General features: G+C 36.5%; 3 protein-coding genes, 1 long non-coding RNA gene and 1 pseudogene across 15 annotated transcripts; 3 read left to right on the top strand and 2 right to left on the bottom strand.

Annotated features, from left to right (window-relative positions):
* Positions 1-601: 601 nt before the first annotated feature.
* Positions 602-6,958, top strand: LOC141657860 (uncharacterized). 5 transcript variants are annotated; one of them, XR_012548877.1, is made up of 6 exons: positions 602-818; positions 1,445-1,508; positions 2,552-2,624; positions 2,812-2,910; positions 5,070-5,157; positions 6,737-6,958. It is a non-coding gene; the product is annotated as an uncharacterized LOC141657860 (long non-coding RNA). The 5 variants fall into 5 exon arrangements; XR_012548875.1 differs by having other exon boundaries at positions 605-818; positions 2,812-2,896; XR_012548873.1 differs by having other exon boundaries at positions 606-818; positions 2,812-2,938; positions 5,100-5,157.
* Positions 6,390-12,482, bottom strand: LOC141657857 (transcription factor bHLH122-like). Of its 2 annotated transcripts, none has more exons than XM_074465238.1 (7): positions 12,464-12,482; positions 9,007-9,625; positions 8,048-8,325; positions 7,789-7,962; positions 7,602-7,667; positions 7,419-7,487; positions 6,390-6,886 (listed from the first exon to the last, which is right to left on the bottom strand). In XM_074465238.1, the coding sequence occupies exons 1-7, from the start codon at positions 12,464-12,466 to the stop codon at positions 6,845-6,847; spliced, it is 1,251 nt and encodes a 416-aa protein (XP_074321339.1). In that variant the 5' UTR covers positions 12,467-12,482; the 3' UTR covers positions 6,390-6,844. The 2 variants fall into 2 exon arrangements, with proteins under 2 accessions (XP_074321339.1, XP_074321340.1); XM_074465239.1 differs by lacking the exon at positions 12,464-12,482 and adding an exon at positions 9,748-10,080.
* Positions 12,483-13,293: 811 nt separating this feature from the next.
* Positions 13,294-15,543, top strand: LOC141657858 (oxygen-evolving enhancer protein 1, chloroplastic). The gene is made up of 2 exons (XM_074465240.1): positions 13,294-13,685; positions 14,701-15,543. Exons 1-2 carry the CDS (start codon positions 13,452-13,454, stop codon positions 15,457-15,459), a joined length of 993 nt encoding a protein of 330 aa, XP_074321341.1. The 5' UTR covers positions 13,294-13,451; the 3' UTR covers positions 15,460-15,543.
* Positions 15,085-18,862, bottom strand: LOC141655748 (uncharacterized; annotated as a pseudogene).
* LOC141657855 (uncharacterized) lies at positions 17,980-22,531 on the top strand. Of its 7 annotated transcripts, none has more exons than XM_074465230.1 (3): positions 17,980-18,087; positions 18,658-18,723; positions 21,426-22,531. In XM_074465230.1, the coding sequence occupies exon 3, from the start codon at positions 21,452-21,454 to the stop codon at positions 22,136-22,138; it is 687 nt and encodes a 228-aa protein (XP_074321331.1). In that variant the 5' UTR covers positions 17,980-18,087; positions 18,658-18,723; positions 21,426-21,451; the 3' UTR covers positions 22,139-22,531. The 7 variants fall into 7 exon arrangements, with proteins under 7 accessions (XP_074321331.1, XP_074321335.1, XP_074321333.1 ...); XM_074465234.1 differs by having other exon boundaries at positions 17,987-18,087; positions 21,441-22,531; XM_074465232.1 differs by having other exon boundaries at positions 17,987-18,087; positions 21,387-22,531.
* Positions 22,532-23,093: the final 562 nt, after the last annotated feature.

Here is a 23,093-nt window from a genome sequence, read left to right as displayed (position 1 = left end):
TGACCCATTTGTTTCTAAGTTGTATAGTTTCTAAGCATTATATAATAAAGTTTTCGAGTTTTGTTTTAAAAATTATGAGTTTACTATAAAGTTCATACACTTAAACATTATAAACTCAAAAAGTTTGTTAAATTTGAGTTTTGATGACACAAAATTAAAATGTCGGAAAAACAAGGTATTACATCCGATGTACTATCACCAATTGTGTAATTTCTGAGCATTATATAATAAAGTTTTCGAGTTTTGTTTTAAAAATTACAGTATGAGTTTCGCTATAAAATTTATGAATTTATACACTTAAACATTAAGCTTTAAAATTACAATATAATTTAAAAACATTGCATATCAACTCGGTTAAATTTGAGTTTTGACGGCAAAAAATTAAAATTATAAACTTTAAAAATATCAAAACAAATACACAAAAGCTTAATTACAAACGAGGTTTGAGGTATTACAAAGCGTCGTGCTTGTGACGGGTACATTTCGTCACAAGCTGAAGAAGGGGTAAAATATAACCTATTTAAGACGAAAATGTAACAATTTTAACTAAAGGTTACCATAACAATTTCCTAAACTATAATAATTTGTCATTAAAATGATCACATTTTGTGGTTAAAATGGTGATATTTGGCCCGTTTTTAGGCTTGTGATGAAAAGTGTCCGTCTTCAATGAGAATTGTTGTTCTATGTATGAGAGGCTGACAGCAGCTTAGTTGTCATCACACGCTTCTTTTCCCGCCATAGTAAGACGTTGAAGATACGAGTAGCTTTGTTTGCAGAAATTTTTTATCATACAAGCCTCAATTGCTTCAATTAGGGTTTGTAATCGAAGATTTCCTCTCAATTATTTCGCTTTGATTTATCTCAATTTAGCATTGTATAGTTGTAGTTGAATTATACGGCGCTTGAATTTCAAATTACGTGGAAATTTTCGTCATTTTGTTTCAATTTGTTCGTCAGTAAGTGATTCAATGTGATAGAATTTCATTGATATTACGTTTAGCGTTGATGCGATTTCGGTTGTTCGTCTGTAAATGATCAATTTCTTGACCTTGCTGTGCATAATTATTCATGATTAATTTTATCTATGGCTTAATTTGTCGATAGCAGCGTTAATTTCTCATGCAATGCTGCATTTGTTTCATCACTATTCTTCGTCATACAGAATAATGTAGCATGAATTCGGAAGGTTTTTCAGTTGTACATCGGATATTCCGATCCCCCTTACCCTGCAATTTGTTGTTGTATCGGTTGATTTGTTGAGGAAAAGAGATCAGATGTAATCTTACCTTTTGATTTTTGATAGTTCAATGAAATATGTATCAACCGTCAGTAGGTTAAGCTATTTATTAAACTTGCTCAGATATGTTTGTTGTTTCCTATTTCATGAGGATGCAAATCTGTTGTGCTGGAAACTGAACAATTTCTTTCTTTTGGCTTTCAGCCTCAGGTTTCGGATATATTGGTGCGCCAAGGGAAAGGCGGTGAAGGAGATCAATTTTATCTTGGTAGGTTCAACTTGATTTAACTGTTTTACTGCTGGCAATTTGATATCCAATATGTTATGATAGCTTCTGTTTTTCGTTTTTTATATATTCTCTCAAGTCCAAATCTTAATTGAATGTTATATGATCGTGTTACCATGGCATGAGCACACTTGTTAATGTTTAAGTACATGCATTCTTCACTACTTCGTCTAATGTTCATTTGAACTGTACTTATGATAGTGCCTGCGCCCTTTAGTCCTGCAGACCAGTAGTCAAAGGGAGTTTTTAACATATTATGAGCCGGGGACTTATGGAGATATTCGACATGCACTGCCCTTTGTGTGACTGGAGTTGATAGTTTTGTTTAATGTTTACAACTAATTTTAGGCGCAGATTGTTCATTTAGTCTTTTCTCTGGAAGAATTGAACATCTTTTATGTGTAATTCATACTTTCATAGCATCCTGAAACATTTATATCAACAATATATATGTACTGATATCCATGGTATCTGCGTGATATTTTGATTTTCCTAGCACCTGCTAAGCTTTTGCTACTTGATTTGCTATTTCATTTGACAGAGTGGTTGAGGCTGAATATCACTCACCGAAATGGACTAGGAGGTTTAAGATATGCGTTTATCTTCGGAATTCCCTAAATGTACCAGAAAAAAGCTTTGTTTTGAGGTTGATTATGCGAGTAGTCACACACTGTCTTTAAGCTTGTAACTTTGTTGTTGGAAGTTATAGCCATTGTACATATAAATGATTAAATCACTTGCTTTCTCCGGACACTAGTTGCTGTTTCTCCCTGTTTAGTCACATGAATTCTGAGACATGGATGCATAACCATTCTTGTTAATTGTAATCAACTTCATGCATTGTTTGCCTTGTGAAGTAGAAGAGATCGCATGTCAACAAAGTTTCAGTAACTTCGCGACATAGGAAAGATAGAAGTAAACCTGCATTTATTGAGCTCTGGAAGAGTTTCTGTAGTTGCATTGTCTTGTTTTCTTTCGCTTGGTAAAAAAAATGTTCTAATGTAATGTGTGTATTTGCTTTTCAGTGTTGCAGAAGATATGTACTCGTACTACCTAAAGTTGGAATGTCGTAGTTCTTTGGTGATGAATGGATTATGGGTAAGGCAGTACCTACTACCTACTGATCCTCTACTCAGTGGTTTATCATTTGCCTTTTATTGGGTATATTAATGTTTACATTTGTTATCTCAACTTATGAGTTTGAGACATGCCTTTTCTTTTCTTTAAATTACAATAGAAACTGAAGGAAAATATTAACAAATCAATTGGGGATCAACTGCAACAGGTTCCTATCTACTGGTTTCTTGGCAAAACTATCGGTGCCATTTCCAATGTGATCTAGAGTTTGTATAAGGTACAACTAAATGTCAGTCTTGGATTCTAAGTTTTTTTTTTCCGTACTTGTTCAGTTTGTAACTGTAACTGCACCCGCTATAATTTCCAACGTGAGCGGGCTACTATTCTGTAGCCTGAGTCCTGACTGGTGTGGACTAGTTCTTGCATCTGTTGCATGTAGTTTTTCTCACAATTAGTCAAGAACTATAGATGTAGATATTTCACATTTTCACTCCCTAGCCTATTAGTAGTCTTATAAGACTGGACTGTGCCAACATTTCTTCAAGGAAATGGCTACTAGCCCGATGTTCCTACCGCTTCACAGAATGCCGGAATCTTTTTTAGTTTCATGTATGCTGTATGACATTCTATGCCTGTACAACTTTGTGATTGCACATACCTTTCAGATACTGTTCAATCTGATTATTAGCATGGTATCTGATACTAGTCCATTGTGATTTAGGAGCATATATTTTATAAGACAAATTATTGTTTACGATGCATATCCGTCTTAAACATAAAACGGGCCAATAGAATAGGTGAGACAAAAAAACAGAATCTTAGGGACCAGCAAATAGCCTCTCCCATCTATCCACGTGGGGGTGTTATTTGGCCCATTTTAATATTAAGACGGACATATCCGTCTTAAGAGAGACCAATTGACTTTTTATAAAAGACTTAACTTGTAGGCAGGATATGAAATCTCATTTCATTACTCAAGCTATTGTCAGTAATCCTATGAAGTGAATGTCTAAATTACCAAATTGGATTAAAAAGTGTTTGGTGACTTATTGTTAGAGGAAAAAAAATCACTGGAGGTCAAATGGGCATGAAACTTGGCTGGAGTTTAAATCTAACATATGCATCATACTTTCACATTTTATTCAGTTTTTTTTCAAAGTTATTCTAAAGTAGTTATCATTAATTTTTGATTGCTTGGAACTTTGAATGTTCTCTTTGTTTTTTCCCTCCCATTGTTTTTATTTTGTCGAATAATGGAATAACTAAACTTATTTCTTAGGAAATGCACAATGGTAGGAGGCCTAGTAGCTCATTCCCAACTCTTACACTATGTCACGATATATATTCCTAACAATAGAAAAAACTCGGATAACTTTTAAGTTTTAACAGCGATCCATAGTCTCACACAATTTCCACGGAAACAACGCCTATATCAATAACCTACTCATGCATTAGGAGTGGTCATCGACAAAGATTTTTTCTTAAGAAGCTTTCTAAGGGGACTATTGGGGTTAAAATGTTACATATCAACCGTTTTAGCCCTTAGTGCCTCTAAAGCTCCCGTCCATAAAGGTAAGAGGGAATCGGATGTAAAAACCTTGTCCATGTTTTGTGAAACTATTTGGAGGTAAAACGTAGTTGAATATTGAAAAATGTATTAGAGAATTTAGGCAGGAAATTCTACTATCTTTAGTTGTTCGCTTGTTCCTTTTATTTAGTGTCTAGTTTAAACTTCAAAGTTGCAGTAATATGATTATTTCTTCTCGCCACGTAAACTCACTGAGTGAAAAATTAATTGTTGTGAAAGAGAAATCTGATTCTTCAAAATTCTTGATGTCAATTGCTACTTGCTGCTTGATCTTCTCTAGTTAGTATAATGAATTGATGGAAGTATATGCTGTCAATAAGTAATATAAAGATTTACTGAATCTTAAGGAATACTTTATATTTCAATTTTTTCACTACATATGCTGTCAATATGAATCAATTTCACCAACTTGAATTTACAATATCGGATTTGTACTTGGAGTTTGAGGTGATTATCCCAATAAATTTGTTTTCAGTAGACTTGTGCCTATACAAGTATACATGGGCTTTTGCCTAATAAATTACACTTTCTTTAGGTGATTATGAGCTTATATACTCTTTCTCTCTTTCTTTAATGGGTGTGAACCTAGCAAGGGATTACCTAACTACATTTCAATCAAATATTCCTAAGCCGGTTAAAACTCGTAACCATATATCACGAGGGCATCATCTACAACATTACGAAATTGGTATGTACGGAGTGTTGTACATGATGCCTAAATTTGGAGGGTTGTAATTGTACAACAATACTGCTTTTGTATTTTCTCTTTGTTTGATTTATTACGAGTCCATACATAATTGAGATTTGCCCTACCCAGTTTGGAGGGTTCTTGGTTTCCTGCTTGTGATATTGCTTGCGCTCTATGGTTCAAAAAGCAGGTTTACTAAATTTCACACATCATTTTGCAGTGTGTGGACACGGCCTATGTTATTGTCTTTTTCTTTCTTTGGCAGACACTAATTTCAGGTACTTTAATGCTTTGGTCCCCACAGAGAAGCTATTTCTACTTTGATTAATTAGTATTGATAAGTGATTAAGTCATTGTAGCTTACAGCTGGTGTTTAGTACATATTCTCACAGGCACTAAACAGACGATTTAGTACTGTAATGTGTGCCCCCCTCTCTATTCATGTTACAGTAACGATATTGCCTAACATTGAAAGACTAACATAGTTGAAACATTAGCATTATTTTCCTTTCATTGGTGTGGAAAGGTCGAACTAACATAGTTGAAAGATTAGCAAGTTAGCATTATTTACATGGCAGTATGTCAGCCACTTGATTTCCTAAATGTTATGACTTATTAGTTGAAAAGTAAATCAAGTTATCACTTTTAAGCTTAAGTCTAATTTTCGTATTGCTTTAAGGTACTCCATATAACACTAGTATTGACTATTGAGTATTGCTTTAAGCTACCATATTCGCCATGTTTGGGAAGCCCGCCCTTAATTTATTAATTACTTCCTCCGTCCCAATTATTTGTTTACCTTATTTTTATTCTTTGTGAGGGGTATTTTAATCAAAAGAAGACAAATGATTAGAATAGAGGGAGTAATTAGCATGTCCGTGGGACTAGCCCTAGGAACTTTTAGGAGGACCTTTCAGAAATCCCCAATTTTGAACTGTGTTTGATGACATGAAACTTATTCACCATGCTTTGGGGAGATGAAAATTATGATCCAGATTGTAGCTAACTCCTAATTGTAGCTTTGTTATCTAAATGCGATGGAGTAGTTATTGATGGAGTATTTTAAAATTTTGAACTTCAGTGATGTGCTAACTCTGAAATAACACAGAAACGTTTTGCTGCCTGAGATTTGTAACATGGGTCCTCTGGTGCGATTGTAATATGATTGTGACTAAGGAAATATATCACCTAAGTATCGAATATTGATGTTCATATAAAAAATGATTTTTTTTGTTTCAAATTCATTTGTTTGGAATGTTGAATTGAATTGTTATCCATCTATTGTAGATGGGTTGTTTTAAATTCATTTGTAGTCTACTAGTGAGACATCTATTACGAAACGTTTTTGGATTAGATGATCTTGACTGGTTACCAACATAATATCTGTTTATCCTTGGTAGTCTTTTATATTAATACTCCTCTTAATCTATATTATCTATGAATTGCCATACATCATACCAACAGCTCAGGAGGAATAAAATACTAGGTTGATTGTAATATTCAATGCAACTTTGGATGCCTGAGCCTGACCTTTATTTTATACACAAAAGGACAAAGTCCAGCAATTATTTGCTGGAGATCTCTCCCCACAATCTCGGAATAGTAGCATCATATAAACATGGTTGTGCTCGTCACCTAAATTCTACAACAATGAGAAACATACACGTGCATTGCTGTGAGACTCTATAATTTCCCCTTTTACTGGTATCAATAGATCTAGATCTTACCCTGGGAGACTATAGTATAGGCTACACTTGTACAAATGCTTGCTTTAATACCTAGATTAAATTACCATGCTTGATGTAAAATAAAAATACTCATTTAACTCCTTATCATTCTTCTTATTTAATTATGTAGATGGAGATGAAACCCACCAGGCCACCATGAGGTTTAGACTCAGTTGTTTTCCTCGCATATCTTCCACAATTCGAGTGGTCTTTTGCATTACATGTGGGATGCCTTGGATTATCTTGGACAGGTACACTTTGCCTGATTACCATGCAGGGTCTTGAAAAAGACATTAATGTAAAATGAGATGAGATAATCCGAAATGAAATCAAAACACAATTTATGGTGGAACTTTTTAAAGGTAGTAGTATCTTTTTAAAGGGTATTAAAAGAATGCTTTTTAGATTAAAGGAGGATCTTGTGAAGCTATCGTCGTGGAAAGACGACTAATTGAGAGGGGACCAATACTTAGGTCAGCTTATGCATAATTGTAGCTTTGTTATTTAGCAATAACAAAGTTTACCTTTTAACTTATCCCACACATAATATTTGCCAAGTAAAGCAAACTTGGGTGAAATTTAAAGAGACCAGTTTCTCTCCCAAGAAAGAAAATTTGTGGAAAGATTCTGGCAAGTCACGCCTAATAGACTTCGAGTCTGTCACCCTCGGGTGGCTTATCTGGTATACGTAGTTTGGAGGCTATCACGTACACCCGAGGGTTTACCCAGTGCGCACCGAAAGTAGCGGCGGGTTCCCTCGTCACCAAAAAAAAGAAAAAAAAAAAAATTTACTAGTTAGGTTGAAGACGTACCGTGACCTGCTTCCGAAGATCTTTGATATAATCAACAGCCAATTCTAGCATATCTGCAGTGTTTGTTTGCTGCAGTGCCACAAATGGTGTAAATTTGTTGTTCGAGATACTTAAGAACACAGTACCTACTTTTAAGAGGAGCTTATCTAAATCTACAGCTATCTTTGGGGACAAATGACTAACCTTGTCCATGTTGGGAACTAGGTCTTGAAGCTTCCTCATCCTTTCACTAATCTTTGTCCTTCTTACCTAAAGTGAGTAGTAATATACCAGTGTAAGTATGCTTGATAAGAAACCATAAAAATTAGTATAACTGATTCAAATTTGCGAAAAGTCTCTGAAATGATTTCGGTAGCAGTGTCATTTTTACCCTCTCTGCAATGCTTCGAGGGTGAGTAGCAAATCCTCTCTTAGCCCTTATTCTAAGAGGCACAGCATCTTGGAGATACAGTAACTTCTCCATAGCAGAGAGTTCAGATGTTGTTGTGCTGGGTAGACTTAGATGACGAGCCAATTCCGATGCACGGCCTCTACTTTCTCCGGTCTGATAAATAATCAAAATCTTTATCAAACAGTTATCATGTTTGTTCCTTAAAAGAAGGAATCACAAAATAGATCTCATCATAAACCTGGTTTTCTGATAAATTCTGTTCTGAAAATATTTTCCTATCATCATCTTCATCTAAGCCGGGGATTGTCTCAGACAAGATTGAGTCAGCCCATGAGCTGATACCGTTGCTGAAATTTGTTTCTTCAAGGCTGTTCATTTTCATGATTTTCTCCTCAACTTGTGAGTTCTGCCTCATGAGCCCCGGTCTAGTAGATGGTTGCCCTGATGAGTAATTTACTTGATCATTATTGCTGCTACCGCTACCATAGCTACCCATTTCTCTCACCACACCATAACCTGCCATAATCTAGCAGTTTTGAACTTCAAGGTGGAAATCGATTTTTTTGGCAAATTGGAGTTAATTAGCAAAATAATTAGGGAGTTGGGGTTCCTTTGAAACTATTTTGTCCCAATGGTGTCCACGTCATCACTTTCATTTTTTTTCCCAATTTTTAGGCAATGTTTCTTAGCGGCTTTGTCTCTTTGTCATTTTTCAGATGATAGATACCATAAATTTATGAAAAATAGAAAAATAGGGAAGCCGCTAACTTTCATAGCGGCTTCCGTGGTTGTTCATTTTTAGAATAGGCTGCCATCCGTGTTTGAAGGTGAAATTTTTTGAAAACAGTAGTAAGCCGCTAGGTTTCTTAGCGGCTTCACTATTCATTTTTTTTTTTCTTAATACTATAAAAGGATGATTCATGGCAGCCGACGCCAATTCATTTTGGGATTAAGGCTCTGATGTTGTTGTTGTTCTACTATAAAAACTGGAAAAAAAAATAAAAACTAATGACGTGGTTGGACACCATTGGGCAAAATAGTTTCAAAGGAACTCCAACTTCCTAATTATTTTGCTAATCAATACCTATTTGCCAAAAAATTCATGGAAATCAACCAAAAAAGAAGAAAATCTAGAATTTGATCTTTTTTTCTTAGATCTGCAAGAAACAGGAAAACAGCTAGGAAAAAGGAAGATACCGTCAATATTAAGGTTATCGAAGAATCCTGCGGGGGAGCTGCTATGCCTAGTGAGACTAGTAGTAGTAGTATTGATATCACGTCCCCCAATACCAATCTTCATAAGCGGTTTAGAATGCATCCTGACTGAACTCGCAGCTGAAGCTGAACTGTGCTGATTCGCCAAAGGCGGTTTTGATGTACTATGATAGATCATCGGAGAGGAAGTATTATAATCACCCTCTTGCTTCACCTTAGCTGTAAGTTCGGGCCTCATCTGCGAATTTTCGGGTATTTCACATAAGTTTTGTGACAAGGAGTTGTTTCCATCATCCATACTAGACACAAACTTTGATAGGATGTTTTCGGTTTCGGGACTTAGCGGTCTAGCATTGAAGAAATCCCCTTTAGTATTTGAGATATCACCTCTATCTCCTCCATTAGCTCCACCAGTATTAGTGACTGTATCAGCAGCATCAAGGAAACTTGCAAAATAAGAACTCGGTGCAGACCGAAACCTCGTTAAACTGTTCACCTGTTGCTTCTGATGCTGAAACTGCTTCTGTAAATCTTGGAAATGATGCTGGTACTGTTGCTGTTGAAAATCGGAATCCATCTCTTTATCTATCTCCCTTACTGCCTAAAAAACAGGGAAAACAAGGGTAAAAGAAGTCAATTTTAGTTGAGCATAGCCATATCCATTTCTGACCTTTACATTTACGGCTGATAATAATATGTACTACTTGGGACAACAGAATTTACATGGGAGCCTAAAACAAAACCAAACCAATAAGAAGAATCTCTCTCTCTCTCTCTCTCTCTCTCTTCTTTCAGCTCTGCTTCTGATAAATTGAATGATCAAATGAGAGAATAGTAGAGACAGAAATTGTTATTTGCTTATTTATTATATTTGATAAAATATTTTTTACTGTAGTTTTGCCAAATCAGAACAGTAAATAAATCATAAAATATGGCTACTTTGGTAGTAGTTCCTAGCATATTTCCATATTAGTTGGTTGACAGAAACACCCTCAAACACTATGCTTATTCTCAATGTTTCCTTTTTCATCACATGTGAAATGTTGACTTCCTGGTTGTGACTTGTGTTAAAGTTATGTAAACAATTTGTTTACTTAAAATACTACTTTGCATAATTATATTTTATATCACTATTTTTTAAAAGTTAGATTATAACTAAGTCTATGTGAGTGCTGTTACTGCTGTATGACTTTTACTGCCCTTGGTACATAGTACTAAGTATTGTGCGAGTTTACAATTTTCCCTTGACAGAGTCAAATGTCGATACTGCCGAAATAGGGAATTCATAATGAACTGTTGATGTTTAAGTAGTACTGTGTTAAGCTTAATGACTGGCCATGTATTCATAGTACTTGTTTACCTAGGACATGCTATTAAATTTCGGTTTGAGATTTTACCCTGAAATCGGTTACGAGAGAGACTCAAAACCTTTGTTACTCAGTTACGATGCAATGTTGCGGCCGAGATTTAGGATGGTTTTTATTGTAATTCAAGTGTTCTTTTTAGGGGAAATAATTGAATGGGGATTTACTGTTATATCCTCTGTTGGACCACCAATACCATCATACATCATAGATGTCAGTATGTCACCCTTATTTATTTGGTTTAAATATTGCTTTTATGTTGTTTACTTTTCTTCTTGCGTTAATTAGTGATAGGTTTATGCATTCAGACTTTGTGGGGTTAGAAGGATAGGATGAAGAGATGACTCATCTCAACAATGACATTTTGAACTAATATATACACCTAAGAAGTAGTCTTTCACCACTCTAAATTTTTGATTGTGAGTCTTGCTTGTGACACACTCACAAGCTCGTGAAATCCCACAACCCTTTTTCTTTTTAAACGTTATTTAAATTGTGTGTGAGTCGTCACAAATTTGTGACAGTCACAAGTAAGAATTTTTGAAATAAAAATAACATCAAAATTTGTTGGCGAGAAATCTCGCTCTTTTGGCAGTAGCAGAATAATCGTGGAACTTTAGTGAGTTTACATGTGTTTCTAATTCCTGTCCTAATTATACCATTTTTGATATGGATAACCTTGCTTGGAGGGGAGGGTTGAAAGTGAAAGAGAGGGATAATCTATGGATTGTCTAATTGTCTTCCTAAACACTCTTTTGATTGTCAAGCTTTAATCCCCCTTATATAGACAAGAATAAGGGATAACTAAAATTTTCCCGCCTAAATAATTTATTCAATAATCAGATCTCATAGTGTGAGTATTTTGTATAAAATAGGACCATTTCATAGTGTGAGTCTGTCTTATGTTGGAATTTGTGAAAGATAACTTAAAAGCACAACTATTTCTCTTTCATCTAATACCATTATTAATTTACTGAAAAGAGTTGAGACAATACTCTTAACACATGATATCTTTAAGAGTTTTAAGGGTTTTAAAATGGTAAAAGGGCCTTTCACTAAGCTCTAGGGACATCTTTTAACTCTTTTCTGTAAGATTAGGACATGTCTCTAATTCTCATACATGTCTTTTAAGCTCCTTTATTTCTTATGCTATATGTGACATAATATCTACTCAATATGAACGAAGTGAGCTGAAATCGGCACATTTGGTTGATCACATACTGTCAAAGCCTCTAAGGTTAAGCGTCTTGACAGGTGCCAAAGAAAAAAAGTTCTAGCATCCTTTAATTCATCCTTTTTACAGGTGCCAAAGAAAAAAAGTTCTAGCATCCTTTAATGACTCAGTAATCGATGCAGGGCGCTGAGCCGCTGAGATGTGGGGGGGTTATATTTTAGGATCAAATAAAACTGCATTACTCTTCTGCTTTGTGTATCTCTTGTGCAATTCTGCTTATAAAAGTTCATTATCAAAAGGGTTAAGTTAGTTTATAAACGGTTTAGAGTGTCGGATTATTATCAAAAGGGTTAAGTTAGTGTATAAACGGTTTAGAGTGTCGGATTATTGAAGTATGCATGCAGAAATGGACTAGATTTGACATGCTTTGGCCCCTAATCTGTTGTAATGGCATTGTTGGCAATCTGTATTGTTACTGAGGAACTGAGGAATGTATCTGACTACTGTTTTTTGTGCTTTGTTAGCCCATATTATGTATTGGGCTTGAAACTGAATTCATGATTTCTACTAATATTGCCTAACACAAGTAACTCAGGGAGAGTCTGGGGTGTTAACACCAGTTGAGCAATATCTTATACGGAGTTTTAGTTACTAAAATCATATCGTATAGATTTAGACTAAAGAGAAGCAGGGAACTGCCAACGATTTCTTTAAAGATACACGTATGTGGAGCGATGCTGGGTGCAATATACTGTTCCGCCTTAGCACATTAAACAAAAAAGGTTGAGCAATGATCGTAATCCCATCCTATGGTAATTATTCATCCCATCCCGTGGTAATCATTCATCTCTCAAGGATGATATTTCCCCCCCCGAAAATGCACAAGGATCAAACAGACTACCATAAGCTACAACAGGTACTGAAAACTGACTGAGTCTGTTGCTTATGTGATTCTTTCTGTTCCTTCAAAGGTCTGACCTTCGTAATTCGACTGTAACAAGTATGCATGCAGAAATGGACTAGATTGCTATTTCCTCTTTTGCAGTGTGTATCGCCTGTGCAATCCCGCAAATAAAAATTCATTATCAAAGGGTTAAGTTAGTGTATAAACAGTTTAGACTGTCGGATTGTTTAAATATGCATGCAGAAATGGACTAGATTTGACCTGCTTTAGTCCCTGATCTGTTATAATGGCATTGTTGGCAATCTGTATGAATGCTGATAGCATTTTGTTGTTGATTTCTAAGTGCTGTTGTAGTTCACCTCTGTCTTTGTATGAGATTTACCAGTTAAAGACTTGACTTTTGTGAGAGAATAATATAGATCAGAAGGATAAACTGAAAAAATAGTTCAAATTTAACTTCAAAAATTTAACAAGAAGATTATTTTGCTGTTGAAACTGATACAGTATGCAGTAGTATTAGTATATCAGATTATCAGTATACGGGATAGAAAATATTCTAAAATGGATATTATTTGTGACGAAGGAGATGTGAACATTTTATGATATAAAAAAGTAAATGTTTCTGATAAATAAAAATATGTGGATGATTATTTTTTTAACATAAAATGGTCACATTTTCTCTGTCATAACTTGTGGCCGTCACAAGAGACACCAAGATGGATAAATATTTACAAAGCAAAATGTTATAGGTGGGAAGAATGAGAGTAGGGTCACTTACTCTGAAGAAACCAATAAGAAAACACATCTTATCTAAGATATCCTATCCCTTTATCCAATAGTTTACACTCAAAGCAAAGCCAAGCCACTAAAATCACTGTCATATTTTACATGTATTTCTGTCCTAAAACATAGAGAACACAAAACCTGTGGTACTTAGTTCACTGAAAACCAGAAGAGAGAAAAAAAAAAAAAACTACAAGGAAAAATGGCAGCCTCACTTCAGGCTTCAACAACCTTCCTGCAGCATACTAAGGTTGCTTCAAGAAACACCCTTCAACTTAGGTCTACTCCTAATGTATCCAAGGCTTTCGGTGTCGATCACTCTGCTGGTAGAGTCTCCCTGTCTCTTCAATCTAATGTTAAGGAGTTGACTCAAAAGTGTGTTGATGCTACCAAACTTGCTGGTTTCGCTCTCGCCACCTCTGCACTCATCGCCTCGGTATGTTTCCTGATCTTTTACTCGTTTTGTACCAATCATTTGTTTACCTTTGATTAAAATACCTGGGATCATTGATCATAAGCTCAGAACTCGGTCCAAGTTAATGTTGTATGATCCCAGTCCATGAAGAACTCCATAATTTCAGTATTTCTTGTCCATATTTATACTTTTTACGTTGAATCTTCGCTTTTTATGTAGTACTCCCTCTGTCCCGGTCAATTGTTGTCCTCTGATTTTGGCACAAAGACCAAAGAAAGAGGATGGGACCAATTACTGATGACAAGTGTAACAAATTGAGTATGAATGATCAAATTACTTATGAAGTTCATTCTTAAAATAGAAACGACAACAATTGACCGATACCCCCAAAATGGAATAGGACAACAAATGACCGGGACAGAGGGAATATGTTTTTTATGATCATTATAGATTTCTCAACCTCTTACTCTTTTCCTTATTTTTTTTGCAAAACAAACCATTAAGTTTCTATATGGATGAAGGGAGTATATATTTTGCATGCATAAACATATATCATGCATCATGTATGTGGCTGGGATCAATTCTGTATACAAATGCTCTTTGGTAAACAAAATGGTACTGGTAGATGAATCATGGTACAACTTTCAGATAGATAAAAATTTCTGATGCAGCGATTCTCTGATCAGAATATATAAGAACAGTTGCTGTAACACAGATTACTTGTATCAAGTTTGAGTTGATTTTGTGTCAATGGTGGTATCCGGTTCATGAAATTTTACGAGTGATGCTAAAAAGTATATGATCAGTGTAGTATTACTGTACAGCAGAAGTTTATTCATTATTTCAGACGTAGACTGTCGAACAGATTTAGAAATGAACAAATTATGTTCCGGCTTTCAAAGTATAGTTGCTTAGTTTCTGTTTCCATAAATTCTGTACTGTAATGATGGTGACGAGAATAACTCGGTTCTAAGTGAATGCTGCATTATTATACTTTTCACTACTCTTCTTTTGCTGAAATTGTGTTTGTTAACAGGGAGCAAATGCAGAGGGAGCTCCGAAGAGATTAACCTTTGACGAGATTCAGAGCAAGACTTACATGGAGGTCAAAGGAACTGGAACCGCAAACCAGTGCCCAACCTTAGGTGATGGAGTGGATTCCTTCGCCATCAAACCAGGCAAATACCAAGCCAAGAAGTTCTGCCTTGAGCCCACCAAATTCACAGTCAAAGCCGAGGGAGTGAGCAAGAACTCCCCACCCGATTTCCAAGACACAAAACTCATGACCCGTCTCACTTACACCCTTGACGAAATTGAGGGACCCTTTGAAGTCTCATCTGACGGCACTGTCAAGTTTGAGGAGAAAGACGGTATTGACTACGCTGCTGTCACCGTTCAACTGCCTGGTGGCGAGCGTGTGCCCTTTCTGTTCACTGTCAAGCAACTGGTTGCATCTGGCAAACCTGAAGCTTTCAGTGGAGACTTCCTTGTACCATCATACCGTGGCTCTTCCTTCCTAGACCCAAAGGGCCGAGGTGGATCCACTGGTTACGACAATGCTGTTGCATTGCCAGCTGGCGGGAGAGGAGATGAAGAGGAGCTCCAGAAGGAGAATGTCAAGAATACTGCTTCATCAAAAGGGACTATTACCTTGAGTGTGACCAAGAGCAATCCGGAAACAGGGGAGGTTATCGGCGTCTTCCAAAGTCTCCAGCCATCTGATACTGATTTGGGGGCCAAAACTCCCAAGGATGTCAAGATTGAGGGTATTTGGTACGCGCAGCTTGAGCAATAGTTTGTGTTCGTTTTTGTGTATAATGTCATGATTATTGTTGTCGGAGCTCGTTTTATTACAATCTGAAAGCTATTTCTGAAACAATTACATAAGCTGTTAGACCGCATCTAACCTAGGTTTAATCTGCGTAAATTAACAGATTGCATTTACCTTTTAAGTTTCAATGAACTAAAATCGATTACAGGTAAGTAAATCATACGAAAACTGAAAATGTTAGACCGCGTCTAAGCTAGGCCCTGCCAGAAAATATAAAAGTACGAGTAATTAAGTAAATCATACGAAAACTGAAAATGTTTCAATGAACTAAAATCGATTACAGATAAATATGCAGAAGAAAACTAAAAAGATTGATAGAGATCTATGATTCATGAGTGGCGTCTAATAAAAATTCTCTCAGTCTGTCCGTCAGCCCACCAAGCCCGATCAATGTGAAGAAATTGATGGCAAAGCGGGTGTTCCTCAGGTTATCTCTCGGGAAAATAGACTCAAACGAGGAACTCATTGATGGATCATTTAATCGGTCATTAAGCAAACCGATACCCAACTGCTCAGCCAACTCCTGGAAAAGAAACTTTATAAAGATTCGAGAAGAGGAAGTGGTTTCGTCTTCTGTCAGCCTGACATAAGCTAAGATACGCCATGAAAGAGCATTAGTCCCTAGCAAATGAGCAAAGAATTTAGCCACATTGCGCAGCTTGTTCGTCTCCAGACGATGAACCATCGAATATTGCTCCACAAAACATCTCTCAAAATTACTCTTGGTACATTTGATTTATCATACACAATCTTTGACCCAATAAACCATAAAATTTAACATAAGTCTTTTCTTGGATGCAACACTGCAATAACATTTTACATAACTCGATCTCTAACCCGGGTTCAAGTTTTATTTTCAGTAACTTATGCCCGGCTGCTTCAAAATCATTACTCGACATAATCGTCAGATATATTTCTCTCCGTAGTTCAACTAGGTTTCTATTAGTACCGTCTTCTATCACCATTCGCTCTTCATCATCAGATTCATCTTCGTCTAAATCGTCTTCATCATAATCTTTATATTCATCTCCGAGCATGGAATTCTTTAACTCCTCATATTTTGTCTCATTTTCGACAAAATTGGTATCCATCTGGAAAACATCGAGACAAGTCTCAGGATCGATGTCATCAGTTAAAGATATCTCATGGGTAATCTGATCTTCGAGGTTAACAAGATCGAGTTCAGGTAAAACAGAAGGATAACCCTGAAATATACCCTTTCTGATAGCGAACAAATCCTCAATCATAAACTCGACTCTCCTATCAATTTCTCCTTGGTACAAAATCCCGCGAAATCTCTCAAAAATGGCATGCATAGACTTAGGACAAAGTTCTTCAAGAATGCACCCACATTCTTTAACAAACTCAACTGCGACTTCAACACTATCATAACTCGGCTTTTCTAAAAAAGCCGTAAGCAACTCCAACGCGACAATTTCATGAATTACTCGCTGGTTTACGAGATGAGCGATGAATTTAACCGAAGCAGTTAGTTGATGTTTATTATTACGCTTGTAAGCTCTTGTAAGCTGCAAAGCTACCCTTCGAACTAAAAGATGTCCGATTTCAGGGAATTTTGAATTCACAACCGCGATTAATGAAGCATAAACATGGCTAAAACCGGGGTATATATCAGTTGCGATTTCATACAAATTCGACAGAATAATCCTCTTCCTCGAATTAGATTCTCGTTGAATAAATCGGGAATTATGTTCTTGATATTACAAGTATTAACCTTGTTTACTAACCCATTAATGCTCTTTCGAAGAGCATCCCAGTTCGATCGCTGGTATGACTCACTTTCGATATCCCCGACTTCGGTGATTTGAAGAGATAGAACAAGTTATGATTAGAATAAACACATAACATTAAATAGCATATTTATTTATTAATATTCCTCTTCCTCGAATTAGAATAATCCTCTTCCTCGAATAATCCTCATCCCAGAATAATCCTCTTCCTCGAATTAGAATTTTTCAAATTCTAATGTGATTTGAAGAGATAGAACAAGTTTTTTATTTCCTTTACGGTGCCACAATTCAATTTATGTCGTGAATCATGATTAGAATAAACACATAACATTAAATAGCATATTTATTTATTAATATTTTTACTCGACTCTCGTATCAATCATCCAATAGTTTTTATTTCATATTTATTAATAGTTTATAATTACTAATTTAATGTCACATCATCAAAACTCAACGCTCATTTAACCATTTTTACATTAAGGATACCATGGGTACAAAAATGGAACTTCACAAGGATATCATAGGCAGATTCTTAAAAACATGGATATCATGGGAAATCTGACCAAATTAAAGGGTACCATTAGAAATTTCCGTTAAAATAATCTAATACACGAATTATTATTTCAGACAGTCTTAAGTTAAGACATACTCTCAACAGAGTTAATTGTGAGAGATCTTAACTTAAAACCGTATTAATCAAAACCTACCGAATCAAATATAAAAAAAAAGAAAAAAAAATATTAGTAGGCTCCAAGTCCTAACCGCTAGTTTTTAAGTCGGGGCAAAATAGTGAAGAAGAGAGACCGCGAAAGGCCCTTGGATTATCCTTCAAAATTATAAGGTAAATAAATAATTAATCCTTCAAATTTTCTTTTGTTTTTACTCTAATCTTTAAATTAATTTTTGATTCAAATGTATCAATTCAAGTTTCAAATTGCTTAATTGTACTAGTGTTTGAGCTAGGGTTTTGTTTTTCCCCAATTACCTTTTTGAATCAGTTTTTATAATTAATTTTGCCGATTCATAGCTCAAATTGTACTGATTAACAACTGAATCTGTGGTTAAATTTTAGGGGAACTGTAATTTAATTTGCTTGGTTAAAAAAATTTCAATTTACTGCAGATACCCAATTGATTTTTATCTATAAAAATCGAAACTTAATTGAATTCTTGCCAATGCAGCTCATGTTCATCTGTAATTGTGTTGTGTAGAACTAATTTTGGGTTGCAATGTGGTTCAAATTAATAAGTTTATATTGTACCTTGTGTCTGTCATCCGACTCCCCTTATCCCGCAATTTACAAGAGCCCTTGGGAGCCTTGAGGCACTAAACTACTGAAGTAATGTTATTGTTTTTGTATATTAGAAGTTGTAACTTGCGTATTTAGCTTTTATTTTCGGTTTTTTGATAGATAGGGCAGTGAGTAATCACTCTGGCTGTTGAGGAACAAGATAACTTCATTAAAGACTTTAGCTTGGTATGTTTTTTTCTTTCTTTTTAGCGATGCGAGTTTTTGTATGGTATTGGTATGTGCATGAAAGAAACATGGTATTACTGAACTCGAGTAACCGGCTTTCATTTCTTGGAAGAGTTTTCTCAAAGGGTGTTAATTCCATCTGAAACCTTAAGAGCGATTTAATTTTTCGCAAAAAGAGGATTATCTGTTGGTATAGTTTCTTTCTAGTACTCCCTTTGTCCCACAATTTGATCCTATTTTCATAATATATTGGCTGAAATGCAAGTGATCACTTTCTATGCCTTGTACAATATTTCATTTTAACCTCAACAACAATAATCAAATCTAAAGGTTAAGTGTTACTCCGTAGTATACTATTTCTGTGGAAATTAGTAAGAGGTAATGGTACTAAATTTTGGTGTGTACCTATGAGAATCAAAGATATGGGCTGGCAACTTGGCTAAGACTTTCCTCAACTTTTATTCGTACATTGTCACTCCGGGAAGTATAATTCGTTGTAGTTTGTCCCCTTTTTTTATGAATTTTTATAATTACCGGTGCCAATTATTACTTGAAACCAAATGAACTCTAGAGTCTAGAGTATTTTCCCACATATCCTTACATATTAGCTCCAAATCAAAGGCAAACAATCTTGTATGGATGGAGGGAGTAGGAATAATGGCTTCACATGATATAGTTAATCTATTTGCAGTTGTTAATTGGCATTCTGGTGCATTTAGTTATCTACTGTATGTTGCTGTCGGATAAGAAAGATAGTCACTCTACGTCTCTACGGTTAATATTTCTCTGATGTGAAAAAAAACTTGATCTCAACCTCCGGGCCCAATAAGCCTCGGTTGTGAATTACACTGTTGTGAGTTGTAGACAAAGGATTCACCTTTTCGTTAGTTTGGTACTTTGGTTTACCCTCAGTTAGTGCAATTTTGTAGCAGTCAATATCACACTTAAGATAATGGTCAAATGTTCCACGATTTTGAATGTATATAGGAATTAAAAGCTTGTTTGGATGAGGGTTTTGAAGGGAAAGGGAGGGGAGGAGAAAGGGGGGATTCAAAATCCCTTGTTTGGATAACAAGTGCGGTAGGAGGCAAATGGAGGGAGGGTTTTGGAGGGATCCATTTTCCCTCCGTTTCCAAGGGAGCGAATAACTCTCTTCTTTGGTTTTGGATTGTAGTAGAATAAAGCAAAATGATTCATTAAATTGGTTGTGCTTTTATTGTGATGTTTCAGTCATTTGATTCCATTCTCGACACAATTTTCGATATAGTTCATCTGGAGACAATTCTTTGTGTCAAGGACTAAGATTATGTACATTGAACTCCGCGCCTTTTGTGAGAGCCCTTGTGACACTGGAGTGCTGTTGTTGTCTTAGTCTTTTCACTTTGGTTAGAAATACTTAGAATACTATTTAGTATTCCGTAGTTGCTGAAGCTATCTGAGCTCAGAATTCAATTACAGCTAACCTTAATATGGTTGGAAGGGCTTACAACTTCACATACTGGAAATTTGCTAATAGTCTCACTTGTTGTTGTAGTCTTTTCACTTCGGTTAGGGTGTGTTTGGATTGAGAGTTTTGGAGGGAAAAGAAAGGAAGGAAGAGTAAGGGATTTAAAATCCCTTGTTTGGATAGCAAATGAGGGTGGAGGGAAATAGAGGGGGAGAGATTTGGAGGGATTCAATTTCCCTCCTCCAAGCCTAATCAAAATCTCTCTACAATAGGCAAGATTTGGAGGGAAATTGTATCCAAACAACCACACTCCATTCCCCCTCCCCTTCCCTTCTCTCCCTTTCTCTTCCCTCCTTCCCCCTCCCCTCCCTTTCCCTCCACTTTTGTTATCCAAACACACCCTTAGAATTCTATTTAGGCCTTGTTTGGATAGGAAAAAAGGAGGGAAAGGGAGAGGAGGGGGAAGGAGGGAAGGGAAAGGAAGAGAAGGGGGAGGGGAGGGAGAATGGAGGAGGTGATTTTCCCTCCAAATCTTGCCTATGTTAGTCGGGAATAATTTGCCTTAAAGGAGGGAAATGGAGGGATCCATTTTCCCTCTCCTCCAAATCCCTCTACCTTCATTTTACAGTTTTACTAACCAAACAATGGATTTCTCATCCTTCCAATTCCCTCCCCTCCCTTTCCCTAGAAAACCCTGAATCCAAACACACCTTAGTATTTACCGTAGTTGCTGGAGCTATCTAAGCTCAACTTTCAATTTCAGCTGACCTTAATATTCTCATGTTATATCATTAGTTAGGTTCCATTATTGAGCTCCTATCTCCCACCCAGCTTTCCACCAGAGAAACTCGGGTTTGAATTGTCATTTGAGGCAATGTTGAGGTCTGAGGGTTCCCTCAATCACCCCTTTATGGGCTGATACATCTTAACTATCCCTCTCAACCTAAGAACACTTAAGAAGCTTTCATATCTTTTTCTTAAGACTCGAAAGTACAGTATATTGTATCTGATTGGTTATCTTTGTTCAGTTGATCTTGCTTAAGACCGTCTTAACTTAAGACGTCTCACAACCTCCTTTTAATCGGGTGTGAGAGTTGTCTGAACTTAAGACTTAAGACGGTCTTAAAGACTTAAACAAGAATTGGTGATCTTTGTTATATCCTTTTAATCTGCAGCTTTGCATCTCTTGTATTGACTAGAAAACCAATCCCTGCAGCATGTAATGTTGATTGGTGAATTCTTGTATTGGCCACAGAATTCTTTTTCGTAGGGGACGGAACAATGAACTCTATACAAAACCATAAGCAGAATTTTGATCAGTCCCTCTCATTTGAGGATGTCTCCAAGTTATTTCCTCTACCTCTGTCCGAAGCAGCTGACATTCTCGGTGTCTCTTCAAGTGTTCTTAAAAGACTATGCAATGAGAATGGTCTTGAGCGGTGGCCCCATCGAAAATATCTGGCCGGAAAAACCATTGAAGAAATAAAAAAAGAAGCCATTAAAGAGAAGAGCAAAGCGCTGGGAGGAAATTCGCAGGCTGACAAACATAAGAGTAATGGCACAACTGCTAGATCCACTCCAGAGTTGTCCAAACCACAAGGCAATGCTGGCAAAACAACTTGGCGACCCCATCAAACACTAGCTCCGGTCTTACCTTTGGAAGTCTCTATCTTTACCGAAGAGTTCAAATATGGATTCCCCTCAAATGGATTATCAAGGTCCACCAATAAATGGTGGGGAAGTGGATGCGGTAACAATGGATCTTCAAAGGACGAAGCTAAAACTACCTTAGATGTCAAAGATGCTCTGGAATCTCAAGTGGAGAAAGTTTCATTGGCCGCTATTAGAAAACGAGCACTGGACGAGGGACAGAAGGCACTGGCAAGCGGTGCTCTGAAGAAACACGGGGCTGACCAACTAGAGAAGGAAGAGCAGATATTATTAAGGCGATTATTCCAATCAAGTTAATTCATGCACGCTCATCTCCAGTCTATCCAAGTTTATCAGAGGTCCTCTTTTAGAAGGTTAGACAAGTTTACAGTATCGTTTGCCACCCTTCCCTTCTAATTTACCTTCTCTGTCACTGGTATTGTAAATCGTTAGTAAAGGTCGACTTTATGTCATAGATTCTCATGTGGCTGGCTTCATAGTAGCAACTAGCATGTTAGAAGCCTAAAAATAGACATCTAAAAGGGTTGTTTTGGAGGGTTCATGTTCATTTGACGAATGTATATGCATCATCCCCAATCCCCATGGGCGGCTAAGTCCCTGTTCAGTCATGAGAGCAGAAACCAGGCCTCTGGTTTTGTTGATCAAATTTACAAGCTTTATTGATTGGATTCAATCTAAACCTTGAAGTACCCTATTTGACGAATGTATATGCATCTTAGACCTGGCAAATGGGTCATTCGGGTCGGGTTATTTTCGGGTCAATCTTATTGGGTCACTTTGGTTCGGGTCAATCTGGGTTGTTTGGGTCATTTCGGGTCATGATTTTGCCTTAACTAGGTCATTTCGTGTCATTTTGGGTCACTTTGGGTCTATTGAGTGATACATTTCAGGTCTCGGTTCAGCCTTAACGGGTCGGGTTGGTCAGGTCAGCTTTGCCAGGTCTATGCATCATCCATCGCAATACTATTAAATATCGGTTTTAGCATTGATCTCTGAATTGGCCTTTGTTTCGGAAATGTGGTGTGGTATTGCAGACGAGATTTGATACCGTGGGCATCATATCATATCATATGTTACTAAATGAGCATTATTAGTACAAGTTTACCAACCATCTAGGACCACAAGACATACAACATACATTTCTGGAGTAACACAGAGATGATATGATCTTGAAAGATTATTTGCAATTAGTGATATCAAATTCTGACAGCGATACCTGGCCTGCTTAAACCAGATTAAAGGGTGTAGTAAT

This window comes from Silene latifolia, chromosome 5 (genome assembly GCF_048544455.1).
Source record: "Silene latifolia isolate original U9 population chromosome 5, ASM4854445v1, whole genome shotgun sequence".
NCBI lineage: Eukaryota > Viridiplantae > Streptophyta > Magnoliopsida > Caryophyllales > Caryophyllaceae > Silene > Silene latifolia.
Note: the sequence above shows the minus strand (reverse complement) of the source record. Positions and strands in the feature narration are given on the sequence as shown.

Excerpts from the sequence above, each read along its gene's own strand:
- LOC141657857 (XM_074465238.1), bottom strand. Across the intron at positions 8,326-9,006 it reads CGATAACCTTAATATTGACG|GTTATGGTGTGGTGAGAGAA; the intron begins GTATCTTCCTTT and ends AGATTATGGCAG. Across the intron at positions 7,963-8,047 it reads AGAATTTATCAGAAAACCAG|ACCGGAGAAAGTAGAGGCCG; the intron begins GTTTATGATGAG and ends ATTATTTATCAG.
- LOC141657858 (XM_074465240.1), top strand. The coding sequence starts at position 13,452 with ATGGCAGCCTCACTTCAGGCTTCAACAACCTTCCTGCAGCATACTAAG. Across the intron at positions 13,686-14,700 it reads CCTCTGCACTCATCGCCTCG|GGAGCAAATGCAGAGGGAGC; the intron begins GTATGTTTCCTG and ends GTTTGTTAACAG.
- LOC141657855 (XM_074465230.1), top strand. The coding sequence starts at position 21,452 with ATGAACTCTATACAAAACCATAAGCAGAATTTTGATCAGTCCCTCTCA.